This window comes from Culicoides brevitarsis, chromosome 3 (genome assembly GCF_036172545.1).
Source record: "Culicoides brevitarsis isolate CSIRO-B50_1 chromosome 3, AGI_CSIRO_Cbre_v1, whole genome shotgun sequence".
Classification (NCBI taxonomy): Eukaryota; Metazoa; Arthropoda; class Insecta; order Diptera; family Ceratopogonidae; genus Culicoides; species Culicoides brevitarsis.
The window spans coordinates 19530691-19548814 of NC_087087.1; the positions used below are offsets into that span (position 1 = coordinate 19530691).

Here is an 18124-nt window from a genome sequence, read left to right on the forward strand (position 1 = left end):
TACTTTATATTGAGAGCTCATTTTCAAAGCATTCCAATAAAATAGATTTTTATAAAAGAATTATTGATTAATTAAATGTATAATAAATATATATTAAATAAATGTTTTTATAGAGATAAAATTCAGCTGATTTAAATTTAGGAAAATCCGTTTCACGAAATTTAGAGTTTTTTGAGAAAATGCAACTGCAGATCGAGATACGATACGATAAACAATCTTCTTTGGGACTGTCACCTGCTCATAGGGGACCTAACATCCGTAATACAATAATGAGGAATCGACAAACACACCCCCATACGTGATATCCTCGGATGCAGGAAGTTCGACGCCCTCCCGATTTTCGCCAGTTTTTTGAAGTAGAACAGAAAAATTTGATTTGTCTTCGTCCTTTCACAAGACCAAGTATGCCATAAGCGATAAGTCGAATTGAAGTAAAACAAAATGTTACAATACTTGTTTTATGAGAAAAAAAAGAAACTTTTAATCCCAAAATTATTTTTACATATTTTTAGCACTTTTTAGAGTTAAATTTTTGAAATCAATAAAAATAAATTAAATATTTTTAAATTTTGCCTTTCAAAATTTAAACAAAATTTAAGCTTTAAATTTGAATATTTGTAAAATAAATAAAAATTTATATATAAATATGTTTAAATATCTTACTTTTTCCCGAAAATGATTAAAATTTGTCATTTTTACTTATTCAATTGATTTATTGTGAAATATTTTTACGTCTATATAACTTCGAATTTTATGTACAAAAACCTTAAGTTTGACATATTGTTTTACCCTATAATGAATAAATTAAATTTAATCAAATTATGTAGACATTTTTTGCAAGTTAAAAAAAATACAGAATTTCAATCAAAAATGATAATTTCATGTGCATGCAGTGATGTTATTATCTCATTGTTTTGTCATCCGTATAAAATGATAAAAGATCTCGTGCTGTCATTATTAACTTTTTTCCTTACTAAAATTTGGCTTGAAACTCCTCGAACCACACCAACATTATATGGCATGCATGATATCCAGCTGATTTTCTTTTTATTATTTTCATTTTTTGTTCTTTTTTGTGCCATGAAATTGCTCGCTCCTTTGATTGAACTTTTTATTGCCATTACATTGTTCAGTGAGACACAACACTGAAAAATCGTCCAGAGAGCTGTGGCAGTGCAATCGGAATGTACACATAGTTTTTAAATGCAAATACATTTTTGCACGTACATAAAATAAATATTGTTTTACTATTTCGTGTTCGTGTTTCATCGTGATCCGGTACGATGGTACAATAATGATATCGTTTCGCATTTTTACGCTGAGCAACGAGGAAGAAAGAGATTGCACACACAGACACACAAAAAGAGGTGAAACTGACAATGTATATTGAAAATGAAAAGAAAAATTGAAAACTCAGTGGAGATTATCACTACATTCCCATTGATATAGAGCTGTTCTCATTCATCTTCTTGTTGAACGGTTTCTTTAAAAAGCATTCAGTGTAATTAAAATTTCTCTGTGCTCTTTTTTTTGTTCGTTGGGTTGATGAAGACATACTTTTTTTCTCGCTGTGTTTTTCAATCTAAGCTGATACTTTTTACATCTGCGTTTTAGATTCAAACTAGTCGTACCTTTTGGCAGCATGATTTTCCCTTTAAAAATATTCAGTAACATCCGCATCGCATGTTCCTCCCTTATCATCGTGTTTTAATTCTTCTACTCCTCTTTCATTTTTTCTTCATTCTCCCAATTAACTTAACGTTTCTTGTAAATTGATGTATAATTTCTGCTTGCGAGAGTATCATTTACATCGGAAGAAGATTACACAATCATTAGTTGTTTTTTTTCATACATTTTAAAACTAATTTACTTCAGTTGACTGATTCATCGCTAACCGGATATGAAATTTTAGCGGTCGTGATATTTAATGAGACATTCCAGCAAAAAAGGTCAATTACAGCAAAAAAAAAAACAGCAGTATTTAATATAAAAAGTTTGTCAGTGTCAATTTAATATAGAACAGGTGTTTTAATTTTACTCTTTAACATTTTCCATCAATTTTAAAATATAAAATAAAATAGCGAAAAAAAGCAGATTAAGAGGTAAAAAAAAATTACAAGGCCGCTTTATGATATTTATAAATTGCGGTAATTGGATTAGTTGATTTAATGAACAATAAATAAAAGTTATATATTTTAAGATTAGCGAATTTTATGGGAATATTTCTTTATAACTCCTCATGATAGCGACTTCAACGTAGACAAAAAAAAAATATAAACAAGCCAAATTTTGTAATAAAATAAATTTTATGTCCAGTTTCAAAGAAGTCTCCAGTTTTACGCAAAATAAATTGTCGCTACTAAAAAATGGGCAATAAAAAACCCATGCGCTTCTAAACATTTCATCTACATCGTTGGTCGTCCTGGCATGCCACACCAAAATGAACAATTCAATCCGATTGAAAAGTATAATTCACATGTGATATTTTGCTGCTTTTTTTGTCCTGCCAGAGGGTTATAAAAAAGGAAATAATGTTGGTAACTACTCAAATGCAATTCCATGACTAGAGCGATAGCAGCAACTATAATAATAACGAAAAAAAACAAGAGAAGAGGAAAAATGTGAAATAAAAGTACACAAATAAATATATTCAAGTATTGAGGCTTTGTGCTCACAACATTCCCTCAGTCAGTTAGACATTTCGTGTAACTTGGAACGTTCGATACACACAAAATCCAAAAGCCCTCTAGGTGTCAAAAATCACAAGTGATTTAGTAATAGGGCAGCATAAAGGCTCTCGTGATTAGATTTTTTCTGGGATTTTTTCTAGGAAATCAAAAAGTTTGTTTTAAAGTTTTTCGACTATATTAGTAAAAATTTTTGTGTAGTGGAAAATTATGGCCGCGAGGTCTAAAATTAAGACCATTCAAAATTTTCCTTACAATTTTCCCAATTTTTTTGATATTTTTCGAGGAAATTTAATAAATGATTGAGCCATAAAATATAAAATTCAATCAAAATTATTTTCTTAGTGATTTTCCTTAAAAAACAACAAAAATTGTGAAAATTATGTATAGGGAAAACTTTAAAGGGCCTTAATTTTTAAAGACCCTCAGGCCAAAATTTTTTATTGGGTAGTTGAGTTTTATTAAACTTTCTAATGTTTCTCGTAAAATTTTTCTAGTTCTTTCTAGCGGTCCCTATTAGTATTCCTAAAATTTACTGGTAGTTTTAGGTTTTGTGTGTACAAAAACTGTAAAGTGTTTTTTTTTTATTGAAATATCATTTTATTATTATGTATGTATGTGTTTTTATAAGTTTTTCAAAGGCTTCTGTGTCTATTTTTCTATATTCATACCAGAATCTAAACTAGAAAAGATATAACGAAGATTAGATAACCAACAGGCAGATTTTTCAAAAAAAAAAGTAATTGAGTCAAGTGTACTTGAAGGAGCACATAACAAAATGTACCTGATAAATTGAGATTATTTCATGTGAATCAAAGGGTGATATAGTTACCTGAATGTATCAGACAAAAGAACAATAAAAAAATAGCCACTTATAAAAAAGTGTGGTATAAAAAATTCGTTTCAACAAAGAAATTTCATGTCGTTGTTCTAAAACAAAATTTTAAAACTTCCAAAACCATACTTTGGCCAAATATGCAGAGAAAAATCCACCGAATCATAAAAAAAATAAACAACGACAAATGTAGCGAGCTGCTGATTTTGATATGTCACGTAAACGAATTGAAATTGTTGAATTGAGATGAATGAAAAAGCCGACCAGCAAAATAAAAACTTTTATTATTATTATTCGTTCTCCTTTTATTGTATTATTGTATCCATCGAATGCACGATCACCGCAAATGTAGGTTTTATCCAGGTTTTTGTTTTGCCATTGCATTACGTTTTGCATCGAAAACTATATTCGAGGTAGGTACACGTAAAAAATGTGGGTTTGCAAAGGAGCGAGAAAAGAAAAATACTAATAATAATAAAAAATATTCCATAAAATAACAAAAGCAAGACAAAAAAAATGAAAAAGCGATTGCTGCACGAAAAACAACAATATTTTTTTTTTTTTTTGATAAAAAACACAGGGAGAAGGACAGAGAGAGTAAAATAAGTAGGCTAAAGGTGCATGTGCAATTTACAAATAAAAAAACTCGAGATACGTGATATTAGAATTTCTTTCTTTTTTTAAGTATTTTTAATTTTATTAAAGGTGAATTATATTGCAAATTAAAATTTGTTCTAAGGTATGTTTTCCTCTTTTCTTTATAGAGAATAATAACAACAATAAATAAATTAAAGCGTCCTTTTGTTCTAGATTTCAACAAAAACCGTACCGACACTTACGTAATGCACTTCCATCTATCATTATTATAAAATCGCCAACCGTATGATGGAAGGGTCACTCGCTGTAATGTTTTTAGTTTGAGCTACAAACCATTAACAAACACGCTGTATCTGCGTAAAATGTTTGAAAAATAATGTTTTTCCTTCCTGTTTTGTTTCGCGTAAAACGGAGTTTTTCCTGATACAAACACACACACACACACCGCGCGCCACAAGGAATAAATCAAGGCGGGAGTTAATAAAAGCGAAGCGTGGAATAAAACAATTGAAAAACACAAAACAAAAGAGATATGGACGAACAAGCTGATGTGGGTGCTTAAATGAATGTAGAATACGAAGGTTTACTAAAATGATTATAACACGATGTTAATGTGATTTTTACGCCAAGATATGATGTGATGTGGCATGGCATTGCAACTTAACATTTATTTTTTTTATTTTTGTTAAAAGACGTTTATGAAATCAAGCAGTTTCATACTTTTGACGTAATGCGACTAGAAGGCAAGTGAAAAGTACTAAAAAAAACTGGAAAGTTAAATGTCAGAACGCACAAAAAAAATTAAATAAAGGATGATGAAATTTCAAAACTTAACGTTAATTGTACAAAACACTTATAGCAAAAAAACGAGAATGAATTGCATTTGTGTATAAAACGAATGACTTGACCGCATTTCAATGTGTTCAATTCCATGATTTTTCGAGTTTTTCTTGAAGATTTTCATTAATTTCAACTTTTCATGTTACTCGCGAGACTCCCCTGAACATTTTAAAATTTTTCAAGATTTTCCGATTTTCCATGAATTTTCCGAGTTTTCCCGAAGTTTTCACTAATTTTCATCGACAACGGATAAACATTCATTTAAATTTCCAACGGATAATTTTTTTAAATATGCTGTCAAATCTGTCATTTGAAAAGAATTCGCCAAACCTGCTAATTCAAACAAAGTTAAAGTGGCACACCACACAGACGGACGGACGGACGACATCACGAGCACAATACCGCATTTTTTTCAAAAAAAAATGAAATGCGGTAAAAATAGTGATTTTCAAAAAAAGATGTATGAAAAATATTATCTAATTAATTTCAAAATTTAATAATGAATTTTTTATGTCCATTCGTTTTTTTTATTCTAAAATTAGATAATAATTTTAAGTTTGATTTAGAACGACCGAATTTGTGCTTAATTCGAAGCTTAACCGTATATTTTACAGTTCTTAGATTTGTGAGTAGAAACAATAAAATAAATGCATCGAAGTGAAACAAAAAGAGGACAAATAATTTAATTCACTTATTCGCATAATGCCTGACAATAATCCTGACAAACGATATTTATTTATGGTTTTTCTATAAACGTACTGACGTGCAAATCGTTTTCGAGCTAAAGCTTTATGAAAGTTTTCTCTCTATGACGATATAAAATAGTTGAATATGTAAATACACAACCACAGGCTTTAAAGCATCGACTGTCGAAATGATTTATGGTTTGACCTTTATTTCTGTTTGCTTATATACATTTATTTTATTATAGTTTTTTGGAGCATTACTATCGATTTTAAACTTTTAATTCGCTTCAAATTCGTTTGCATTAAATGTTTGTTAATCATCCATTAAAATTATTCAAACAAATTGTTTGTTGCCGGAAATTTTACAAAATGATTTCAAGTGGTATGTTGTTCTTTCATTCTCATCTGGAGTGGTATTTACATGTAAAACCTCTCGATTGGGTTCGGACAGCACTTGATTGAACCGTAAATGTTTTTGCTACAACTTCAACCCGAATTGATTTGCAAAAAAAATAATAGTCATTTTAAGCTGAATACTTGAAAATTTATTAAATATTTGAATATGAAGAGTTTATTTTTCAAAAGGGTTAATGTAAAAATATTCGACGTACATTTTTAATTCAAAAAATGTTTTAATTAATTTTTTCAGCTATTTACTAATTTTTTTTACTTTAAATTTCTTTGATAACAATTTACAAATTTTAATATCACAACAAGAGCCTGGATGAAAAAAAACATTTTTTAGCCTTACCTTTTGAATTATCTGGTACCGGAGCATCTCCCATTCCACGCATAATATCGTTGAGACAATGTTCCAATGATCGCATATCCAATCCATTTGAAATGCCACGATCCTAAAAAAGATAGCAAAAAAAAAACAAATTGTTATAAAATAGTTTGCAAACAAAGTATTCACGCTGTAGAAGGATTGAATAGTAATTAACTCGATTTTGTAGTTCACTTTGGAAGATCAACACACAAACGAATTCTCTTACTCCCAAAACAAATATGTCGAGTCGGTTCGTTGGTCATGTCGACGTTCAAACTTTGTTCAAATAAATTTTTAATTAAAAAATTCAATTAGAGTGTATGCATGGCTTACGAACTGAGTGTCCATAATATAGATACACTAACGCATACCGAGGATACGTTTTAAATGAGATCATTTAAAGTATTTATTCAATTTGGAATGTGAACAACGAGGCGAGACACTTGGTCTCTATGAACAGTCAATATTTGTGCAAAAAAAAATCTTGAACAGTATACTGCACTAAACATTGAAGCACGTAAACTGAACTAAGTACATGAGTTATGAGACTGTGTCACACGTAGATAAAAATTTGATGGAATGAAATTCAATTTATTTATTAGGGATGCATGAGCTCTGTTGACGTTCCATGCAGTAAATGTATCTATTTTCCACAGTTTGAAATATTTTAAAATAACCAGACATCTCCACTGGTTCATCTCTCATAGAAAATTCATTATGAATAATAAACTAGATAACCTGCCATTTAAGCAAGCAAAAGGCATGAAAAAACATATTCAGAGTACTTTCGTGTCTATTTTCTATCAAAACAGTCATTTTCAAGGAGTAAATTCTACGTACATGGAAAATATATGACTTGTAATTGTCAGACACCTTTGTTATATTTGTTCAAATAACAATGAATTTTCATAAAAATAGCATCGGACAAACTTAAATGAGAGTTTTCAGCTAAAAATTACAACATTTTAAATATGTTTTTCATATGAATACAAACCTAATGAACATTGTAAACTTTAATTTTTATTATTGTTAGATTGTAAGCCTGTCTTTTTTATTTTCTATTGTAAAACATGTTAACATTATTCACTAGCAGCTACCTATTTTACAAGTTTTATTTTTTTTCTTTTATCAAACAACTAGACGTGCTCACTTTGATATAGAGCAAGTGTCAATCTGTTTTGTGGAAGTGTTTGTTGCTGTAACTTATTCAAATATTTTGTATTAAACAATTCTTAAATGTGTCACTTTTCGAACGTTGAAACAAAGGAACTTATTAAACAAGTAAATTAGCATTTGTATTTTCTTCATTGAAAAATATAAAAATAAAAAAATGGAAATTTAAAAAAATAAATAAAAAATATTTTAGAACAAATAGGAAAATTCTGATTTTGTAAAATTACTTTAAAAATATTTTTTAAAATATAAAAAATAAAAATTCCTAAATAAAAAAGTTTTTAGTTTGAAAATTAAAAATCTGATTTTGAATTTTGGTTCCCGAGAAAAGTAAACTTCTTCCATCTCTGATCAAATATTTTCAAAATTTTTCACCTGAAAACATTCATCGCCATACCTTTCCACAATTTTCACTTTAAATGTTTCAGTTTTGAAATGCAATTTCTCTACCGTTTTCTATTTAAACTTTTTCTTACTGTCTGTTTTTTTTTTGTGTTCAATATATGTCTGTGGATTTGAGGTTGATTTCAAAAGACAAACTTTTTGTATTCAAAGCAGCTCATCAAGAGTACTGAAAATTTATTTTTTCAACAATTCAACAAAAATAACAACAATCATAAAAATGTGTAAGTACACAAAGTATTTCTGTGCATGCAAATGAATAAAGTCTTACGCGTGCGGTTATTTGTTCACAGAATTCGTTATTATGTTTGTTATGATAAAGGTTATAAAGTTTTTGGTTTATTCTACTTTTTTTATTTTGCTGCTACTGATATTCTTTTGATGCAAAAAACTACAAGAAAAGATTTTAACCTTATTTTAAGTTTTTTTGAAACTTTGACGTGTTCTGATCAAAAGCCGTTTTAATTTCGGGGAAAAAATCCATTTCACAAAGATTCTTAGACGAAAAAGAAACTTTGAGAAAGCGTTAACCTACATAATTCTTTTACATCTACCTATTTTTTTTTAATTTTTTAATAACTGGCACTTGACTAACCGACCAAAAATAACATTCATTTTCAATTTTTTTTCAAATTAATCTATCATCTACCTGGGGTAAATTAATAACCGCAACATGTGTGACATTTTTCATGCATCAAAATGTAAACGTAAATGACTAAAGAAAAAACAGGCGTATTTCATAGAAATAACGTGCAAATTAATTGTGATCGACGCCTCCCGTTTCCAATGCAGTGAGCTGCTCATAGCAATTGTCGATGACTATAATTATCGCCTGCCTTGCATTCGTAGGTATGTCGTTTCTCTTCCATATGAACTGAATCCTTAATTACCCTACTAATTCGATTTGAATGATCGAGCGAAAAATGTTATAAAAGATTATATTTGTTCATGCATAAAATTTGTTTAATCGATTTGGTAATTAATCTACGTTATACATTCTGAACGGGAGCTATAAACTACAGACCTACTGCAAACTGCAAAGTTTTGTTGTTTTTTTCTCTCACTTTTGAAAAGCAATATCTGTCTGAGTACGTATTGCATTACGAGTGCGACAGAAAATAATAAAAAGCAATCAGAAATTATTTTGATTGCATTTCATTTCAATAAATCGTTTTCCGTATACAGACGCTTTTCTTGTATGGCCCGAAAATTATATTCATTTAATTACAAATGCTCAGGCCTTTAAAATCTTTTGACAATGTTACACTGGTGCAAAACCATTTAAATTAGCTTTTTAGTTTTTCGCACTTGATCTCTAATGCGACCTATTTCGAAGTTGTTCTCATTGATTATATTGAAACACATGCAAAAAGCTAGAGAAATCGCCATTATTTTACTCTGTGGACGAAAAATGGGTTGAATTGATAAATTGATTATATTGACCCATCAGAAGACTAATTAAGACCCCTTGAAATATTTTTTTCTTTGTATCAATCTAATTGACTTAATCCTCTTTGAACTTAATACATATGTACCTTTTGTTGGTAATCCGCAGAGCTTCCATTTCAAAAGGTCAGTATTGAACTTGAGAGATTAATTTGGCAAAAAAGGGGTCAAATTTTCCTCTAACGTAACAAGATAAATCAAGTTAAAAATCTTTTATGCGTCAATTTGACTCCTTAGGGATCATTTTGACTCTTTAGGGTCAAATTGGCTTCTTAGGGGTCATTTTTACTTCTTAGGGGTCATGTTGACTCCTTAGGGGTCATGTTGACTCCTTAGGGGTCATGTTGACTCTTTAGGGGTCATGTTGACTCCTTAGGGGTCATGTTGACTCCTTAGGGTTCATCGATCTGATTTCTTCAGAGATTAATCTCACCCATTTTTTCTCCATAGGACAATTCAAACAGAGTCTCCATAGTGAATATAAGACGGAAATAATTTGACGCCCACACCATGTTCACATAACTGATGCATTTCTAATGGGTACCGAATGAAAATTCTAACATGACGACGATGACAAAATTCAACAGCCAAACATTGAACAATCAATGATCACATCACTTTGATATCGTTTCCTTCTGTGTCACAATTTTTTTTTTGTGTTGTGCGTCAATCTTTCTCAAAAAGTGCAAAGCAACATTGATTGGCACTCAAACGTCACCCAACGTATCCCAACCGAATGTTTTTCCTGACAATCACTTATTCGCGTCATAAATTGATGCTGCTTTACAAATTAAAGCGCATCGCTAGACATTCAACGCATCAATTAGTAATTTTCATTTTGAACATTGCAATAGCTACAATAGCATATGAAATTCGTTTCAGGCTCCCATATTTAATTGATATGCGCAATGTAACTGTCAAAAAATAATTGCCGAACGTAATTTAGGTCAGCTTTTGAGGGACTCTTATTTTATTGAAAAAATATGGCCAAATTCTCTAATGACTAAAAAAATAAGAGTAAGTAAACTTGTTGATTAACTTTTTTTTTATTTTTCATCTTTTCAAAAAAAAAAAAAACTTTTTGATGCCGATCAAACTTTTTAATATATTTTTGTTTTTTTTCATGTTTCGCATTTCAGCCTAACCGTATTGCCTGTTGGGAATCGACAAAAAAAGTACCCTCATCATTAGCTTCACTGCACAAAATAATAATAATCAAAAAACAAATATATTTCTAATAATTTTGTGGCAAAAGAAGAACAAACAACAACAACAGCGTACCAGAACATTACAAACTTCAATAGGTTTCCCACATAAAATTCAATACAAAATAAAAACATTAAACATTTCTTTTTAGCAATTTTTCTTTTCGAAGAAACGTTATGTTGCTTGTGACGTCCATATGACCAAAAGAAAATACATGAAAAAAAAACTTCCTGAAATTTTCAGTATGGTACCAACAGTATTTTGTTTTCTCCCTATTTTTTATTTACATTTACATTCTTTTTTTTACAGAATTTATCTACAAGATTTCTCGATAATATCGAGGAGCATATTTTATTTTTTTTTGTCTATTTATCTTTGAAACATATTTTGAGATGGATATTTTGAATCTCAGAATGTCAAAACGAATACTTGCGTTAATTAACTTTCAAATTTCCTTGATAAATTGTCTCGTCAAATAAACTAAATTGTTTTGTCAATTAAAAAAAAATATTTCAAAATTTAATAATATATTTTATTTAAAGTTATTGATATTAAATTATTTTTTTTTAAATTTTATTGAGAAATCAAGAGTGAAAAAATAAAAAAAAAAATCGAACTGTGACAAAAGTATTTTTGCAATAATTTTTTTACAAATAGTCCAATGGATTAAAAACAATATTTTTGAAAGAACCTTAATTAAATGAGCTGAGGTGAAGTCAAACTTTATTATTGGCAAAAATATTTTAACCACGCTACTTTTTAAAATAAAATTTCAGCCTTCAATTGGAACATCCAACAATTTTAAAATTCTGATCATTGTTTTTTTTAAACAGGTAGATACACAATTTAACCCACTTCTCTGATCCGCCTGTATATTTATTTTGTTTTTATTCGACATTTTTTTTATTATTATTGTTTCAAACTATTTTTTCACATGCACTTTTGTTATACACGCAGCACTAGAAACTTTTTGTATAAAAATGTGGAAACTCGCAAAAAACAGACCATCAATAACAAACACACTCACACGCATATAAGTAAACGATGAAAATTTATTGAACCGAATGATGAATTTATCGTTTTCGTACTTTTTTTTAGCCCTTTTATGCAACAAGAATTTTTTATTTGTTTATTTCGTCTTTCATCTGCTTTAAAGAGTGTATCATGTTGTGGTGTGGCTGACATTTGCAACTCGATCAGGTCATACAGGATAACAAATCACTCGCAGAAGAATTTTACGGAGTGAAACAAAAAGAAGATTGAAATCAGCTTAATCTGGTATTAAAGCAAAAACTATTATCATTTTATTTATCAATCTGTGCAAAAAAAAAACGTTGGAACTCGCATTCAAAATTGCCCATTTGAAACTAATTTAAATTTAAGCCAAATTTTGTTCAAACTTGTGCATATTGTTATTTATTTTATTTTATATTTAATTTAATTCGCAAAACATCAAAGCTAACAGAAATGCACTACTGCAGAGATCGAAATGCTCTTTGTTATAATGTTTTTGCCAGCCAGCGCAAAATCGTGTGCAAATTTTTCGCAAACAATATCCTGTGCTCCTCACTTTAAATTGTTCAAAACAAATATAGGTACATCGCGATAACACAATGGTAAAAACACATAACACGCAATTCAATTGAATTAAATAGAATAATATGTTTTCCACGTCGTGCACATGTATAAGTTTTTCTCTGTATCACGGCCAATACAGAAGTGTGTTAAATATTTAATCAGTGCCCCTCTAGCAGTGTTCTCTACATAAAACCGTTTTCTATGCTACCATTGTTGCCCTAATATGTTATTTTGATCAATGAATCGAAATTAAATAAACAACAATGTTCTTCATTGTTATTATTATTATATTGCATACATCGAACATTTATTATTATCCTTTAATTGTCTTTCAATTCTTTTGTACTGCCATATAAAGTTAATGAAGATGAGGCGTTAAATTTACTGCATTCATGTATAATGATAATAATGCATTAATTAATAATTTATTTCATTATAATTTATTTATTCTAATTCAAACCCAAAAAATAAGAAAAAAGTTTTTAAAAAAAATCATTATAAATATCTGTAAAAAAAATAATTTAAAAAATAATTTTTCGAAATTAAAAAATTTTTTTTTAAAGGCATGATTAAGTACATAGTAAATATGTAGTATCAAAATTTTTTTCAAAATTGGAATTTTTTTTAAATTTCTTGAAAAAGGTTTTAAAAGTCAAAAACCATCAAAAACGCAAAAATGGTCTTTTTCCACTAAATTTTTTATTTATTTTTTTTTTATTCAGAAATATTTAAAAAAAAGTTAACTTTTTTTTAAAAGATAGCTTTTGAAAAGAAATATTCTTCTCAAAACTACAATAGGCATATAAAATATTTCTGCTTAATTAAAAAATCATGAATGTCAATCAACTAATTTGCTGCGTAAATCACTCAAAACTCATAAACTGGTATGCTTATTGTTTCCGCTTTGAGCCAATTTACGTTTGTGACAAACACGAACGTAAATCATTCAAAGAACAATAGTAAATATCAACAGCATATAACATTCGCCATTCATGTTTGAAATTTATTGCATTTTCGTATATACAATACTCCAAGGTATAGAGCATTGTGAAATCTGCGAAAAACGACTGTTGCAATCCTGATGCAACTATAAAGACTTCGGGAATAATAAAAAAAAAGAGATTGCACAAAAAAGTGAAATAAATGACGACACACAACTTGAGTACTCATGAAATTATTGTGGTCATTTTATGACACACACAGAGAGAACGTTTTGAGCAAGACAGATACTTTTTTTTATGAATTTTCGTTTGAAAACTCGTATTTTGCTCTAAAAGTCATTTACGACAAATGTTCATATAAACTTTGTGTAAAATAGTGTCGTTATGAAATAGGAAAAATGATATAGACATGAAAAAATTCTTTAAAAATGTCTCAGAGCAATAAAATACAGTTAAACTGGCTACTTAACACACAAAATTTGGTAGGTAGTGTTAATGCTTTAGTGTAGAAAATAAATTAATCAAAATTCTCAATATATTACACGTCTCAAAAATTGAGAGTAATTTGCAGGACACCCCAATCTATACAAGACTAGTGTTGTAAAGGACAAAAAAAGCTGAGACAAAACGCCACAAAATTGGGCTGAATTTCGTGTAATTTATAGCGTTCATGAGTAACATAAGGCAACATATGAAAACATTAGAAAGTTAAGTGTATAAAGAGCAGCTTCTGTATTTTAAATTTTGTGCTTCAATATATCAGTGCTGCACGTTTATTTTTCGCTGCAGGAGGAAGAAGAAACAACAAAAGGCAAACTTGAATGGATGAGGAAGAGCAAAAAGTCAACAAAAATAAAATAAAACTTTTTCACATTAAAATAACATTTTATTTTTAGTGACATTTTATTTTGTAAAACACACTCTCTTTTTCTTGATATCTCTGTATGTATCGACAAAAACAGGCAGGCAATGATAATACTTCTATCCTACCTAAATACTTGAGACACTCATACAGGATAATTTTTTTTTTCAATGATAACGTAGACATCCCTTATAATATTATATCTTGCACGCAAAAATATGAAGAAAAAAAACATCAGCATAACATAAACAATTTAAATATATGCGCAACATAACTCTATGCAGAACAAAAACATCAATTGAGCATTAGAGAAAGAATAGAAAATGTGATATGACGGAAAGTTTTTCTTTCTTTCTTTTTTTTTTCCAGAGCATTATTTGAACAGAGGTGTGATGTAAATGTGGCTTTAGAGATATAGAAACATAAAGTTGTATCAAAAGCTAAAAGCGTGACTTTTGAGACAATATTTAAAGATATTTATTTTTGAATTAAATTTCCTGCAACATAAATTTTCTTAGCGTAGAAATATAATTTATAAGAAATAAAGCGTCATGGATATAAATGTCAATAAGTAGCAGTAAGTAATTAATATTTATCACCATAGAAATATGTTTTTAATTAAAATTCTGACAAAGAATCATTCATTGATTTTTTTTATTGAAAAGTGTTTACTTGCACCATCGTCATTATTATAATAATAATAACAAGTTGCATTATAATAATAAAAATAATGATGATTGTAAACTACAGATTCTTTTGCAGATGTTTGAAAAGTTTTCAATTCCTTTGTACATTCATGGAATAAATTGAGTCTGTTACATTTAAATTCTTCCCCTCACGTTCAGACGTAGTGTACAGAAGTGGAGAAGGAATATAGAATAAAACAAAATATAATAAATTACTGATTTTGCCTCTTGCATAGTTCATAAACGCTCATGCGAAAATGATATTTCTCTCTCAGTTGTAAATATTTGTTATTTTTTTTTTTAGAAGTTCGTTTTTTTTTCAACAATATAATAATAAATAGTATTCTGGTGTTAAGTGTATTGAATCAACCACAGACGAGAAGTGTATGTATCAGAATCAAAAAGTTTTTGTTTGGTTGGTTGTTTGTCCATTTTCCAAATAAATGAATCAGAAAAGTTTATTAAATCCACACAAAATGACAATACGGCATACTTTCTACTGAAGAATGGAAAACAATCCAGAGAGACAAACATTTTTCATTATAGTTATGTACCTATGTGTATACAATCCTCTACAATTATTTATTCACAAAATTTATAGATTTTTGTGTACGCTGGCGTACCAAACTAAAATGGGACCCATTGAACAAATACTTTTGCATTTTCAATAGTATTTTCATGAAACTTTCACTCACATCAGCAACATAAAAAGTATTTAATGTTCGTTTTATAATATTTTGATAGTTTTTGTTGGTTAAGTTATTTTACAATTAACCCTAAAACATGCAAATGGCTGATTAATCGTGACAAAAATGGATTATTGAGGATTTTAACTATACCCTGAATTTCCAAGAAAAAACATTATTCAAAAATATTTCAACTATTTCATGTTTATGACAAAATGAACGATGAGAAACTTTTGCTTCGCGATTGTCTAACAAGTAAAAACTTTTGATTAACATAAAGTTTGGTTCGAGACGCGTAAACTTGCACACAAAACGAAAGAAAATACTGAGATTTAAACGCAAGATAATGAGATTTTTAGCTTTTTTGAAATAATTTCTGTGATTATTATCTTATCGTTTTTTAACAGACTTTAAAGTAGAACCTTAATTTGATAATCCTTCATAATATTTTACAGCAGACACACCTGTCGAAAGTTTTAGGGTAATAAAACTTAGCATCTAATAAATTTATTACCATGTAAGTATATATATCTATAGTAAGATTACGTAAAACGGCTCACGTTTTTACGAAACTTAAAACTTATTATTTCATTTGAGAATAAGAAAAGACGTCACAAGAAAAAGAACAAATAAATTGGCAATAAATTGTGTCAGAAAATTACATCGTTTTATTGAGTAATATAGACGTCTGTCTCGATATATTCGTCAACAACCATTACGAAATAAATTGGCGTTTTTTATTATTTTTTCATTATTTGATTCTTTTTATGTATTTTATTAATAATAATAATTTTTATTATTGCTTTTTTATCATTATGGTGTCTTTCTTTCGTTTCTTTTGTTATTTTTTTTTTTTGGAACAAATACAAACAGAAAATAAAATTTTAATCCAACTCACATGCATTTTGTGTATAAAATGAGACGATATTGAACGTAAAAATGTTACGTTGACGTAAAATATTCAACTAAAAATGAATAAAATTAACTTTTTTGTGTTATGCTATCATAAAAATGTTTGGTCAATTAAAATAATTAATATAAAAGTACAAACTTGAGCATATTTGCAAAAAAAAAATTATTTTTTTTTTGAAGATTAACCAAGCTGAAGATCGACAGTTATTTGCACATCTAAAAAAGTAAAGTTGGGGGAGAAAAATTATTTTTTTAAAATTTGAACAAAAAATTAAAGAAAAATCGAGTTTAAAATTCTCAAAATAAATAGTTTTGGTCAAATGTAAGTTTTAAAAAAATCTTGAAAAAGTAAATTTAATATTGTTTTTTTATAATTTTAGAAAAACTATAAATTTTCAATCAAAAATTTTCCCATTTTATTTAAATATTTATTTCCCCTCGACAATTTCGGAGAAAGTGAAAATAATAAATTTAATCGCCTTAAAATACAAACACTTTTTATTCAAGTATTTAATTACAATAAAAATATTTTCAACAATATTACTTTATGATATTCATTTCAAAAATCAATATCCTCAACACAATGTCCCGATTTCTCATATCTTTGATGTTTAAATTCTTATATAATTGCAAACATTGGTTAGCCCACTGTGTCTTTGATTTAACGTCACAAAAAAAAGGAAATTTGCGTACCTCAGCATAAAATAAGGAAAATTTTCTGCCTTTTATAAACACACAGAAAGTCAATAGAAAATACGCATGCATGGACAAAAACCACAGAAATGAAAAAAAATTGAAAAATTCACTGCGTGGCCTTTGTAAAAGTTTGTGGTATTATACAAAAATTCATTTAAAGTTAATGTGCGTTAAACGTTTACTGAAGCGTATTTTAGTTCTAGCGGCCAGCACAAACACTAGCAAGACTCCAAACAAAAGCGGATGAAAAAATACGTCAAAAGGAGAAAAGAAGAGAAACCACAAATATTTGAATCAAAAATAAACTGTTCTCTCCACAAAAGACACAGCACTAGTTTTAATCATAGCTCTTCATATATTTTGTCTGTATTTCCTTTTATTAACATTATCATTTGTTCCTTGTGTCACGCTTTTCGTATATCCATACAGTAACGGTATGAAGTAAACATTTTCTATTCGCCAAACTAACTCTACAAATATCAGCAATACATCCTTATTCAGTACGCGATTCAAGTACCTTTAGATGTTCGTTCGAGGTTTCCGTAAAAATTGTGTGCTTTTCCATTGTTATGACCCATTATTATGTTCTAGCTTTTCTGTATGCCAAGACATCCGAACGAAAGAGAAAAAACAAGCTTATTTTTACAACCCAATAATAATCATCATGATAATCATAATCAAGTATTTTTTTTGTCTACCTCCATTAAATTAGCATTATAGTCGTCCTTGTTTCGTAGAAAGTACGTAAAACCGTGATAATGTGTAGAATAATATAATAAGCACTTTTTTTGTATGCATACCATACGAGTTCGAGTTACATAGGAGAAAAACACTTGTTTATGCAATAAAGCAATTTTGTGGATTGCTACTAAATTATTTAGCAGATTTCTAACGGTCATTAAGTTCATTTTCTCTTAATAAGGTTATCTAAATAAATAATTTAGAAAAAAAAGGTTTTTCAAAATCACTTTTTTGCTCTTCCGATTTTGTTTAAAGTGAAAAAAAACTAATTTTTCACCAATTAACTGAATATAGTACGAACGCGGTATCGCATAAATTTAATACGTACAAATAAAATGAAAATATTTCGCGTTACTATTTTAGTTCACAGTAATTTTCTCC

The 18124-nt window shown here is 28.6% G+C and overlaps 1 protein-coding gene across 1 annotated transcript in view; it reads right to left on the reverse strand.

Moving 5' to 3' along the window:
* Positions 1–18124, reverse strand: part of LOC134835644 (cytoplasmic polyadenylation element-binding protein 2) — a 170447-nt gene that overhangs the window by 123453 nt on the left and 28870 nt on the right. The window contains exon 2 of the mRNA XM_063850562.1: positions 6397–6499. Coding sequence (XP_063706632.1) covers positions 6397–6499 — 103 coding nt within the window. The remainder of the gene's footprint in view (positions 1–6396; positions 6500–18124) is intronic.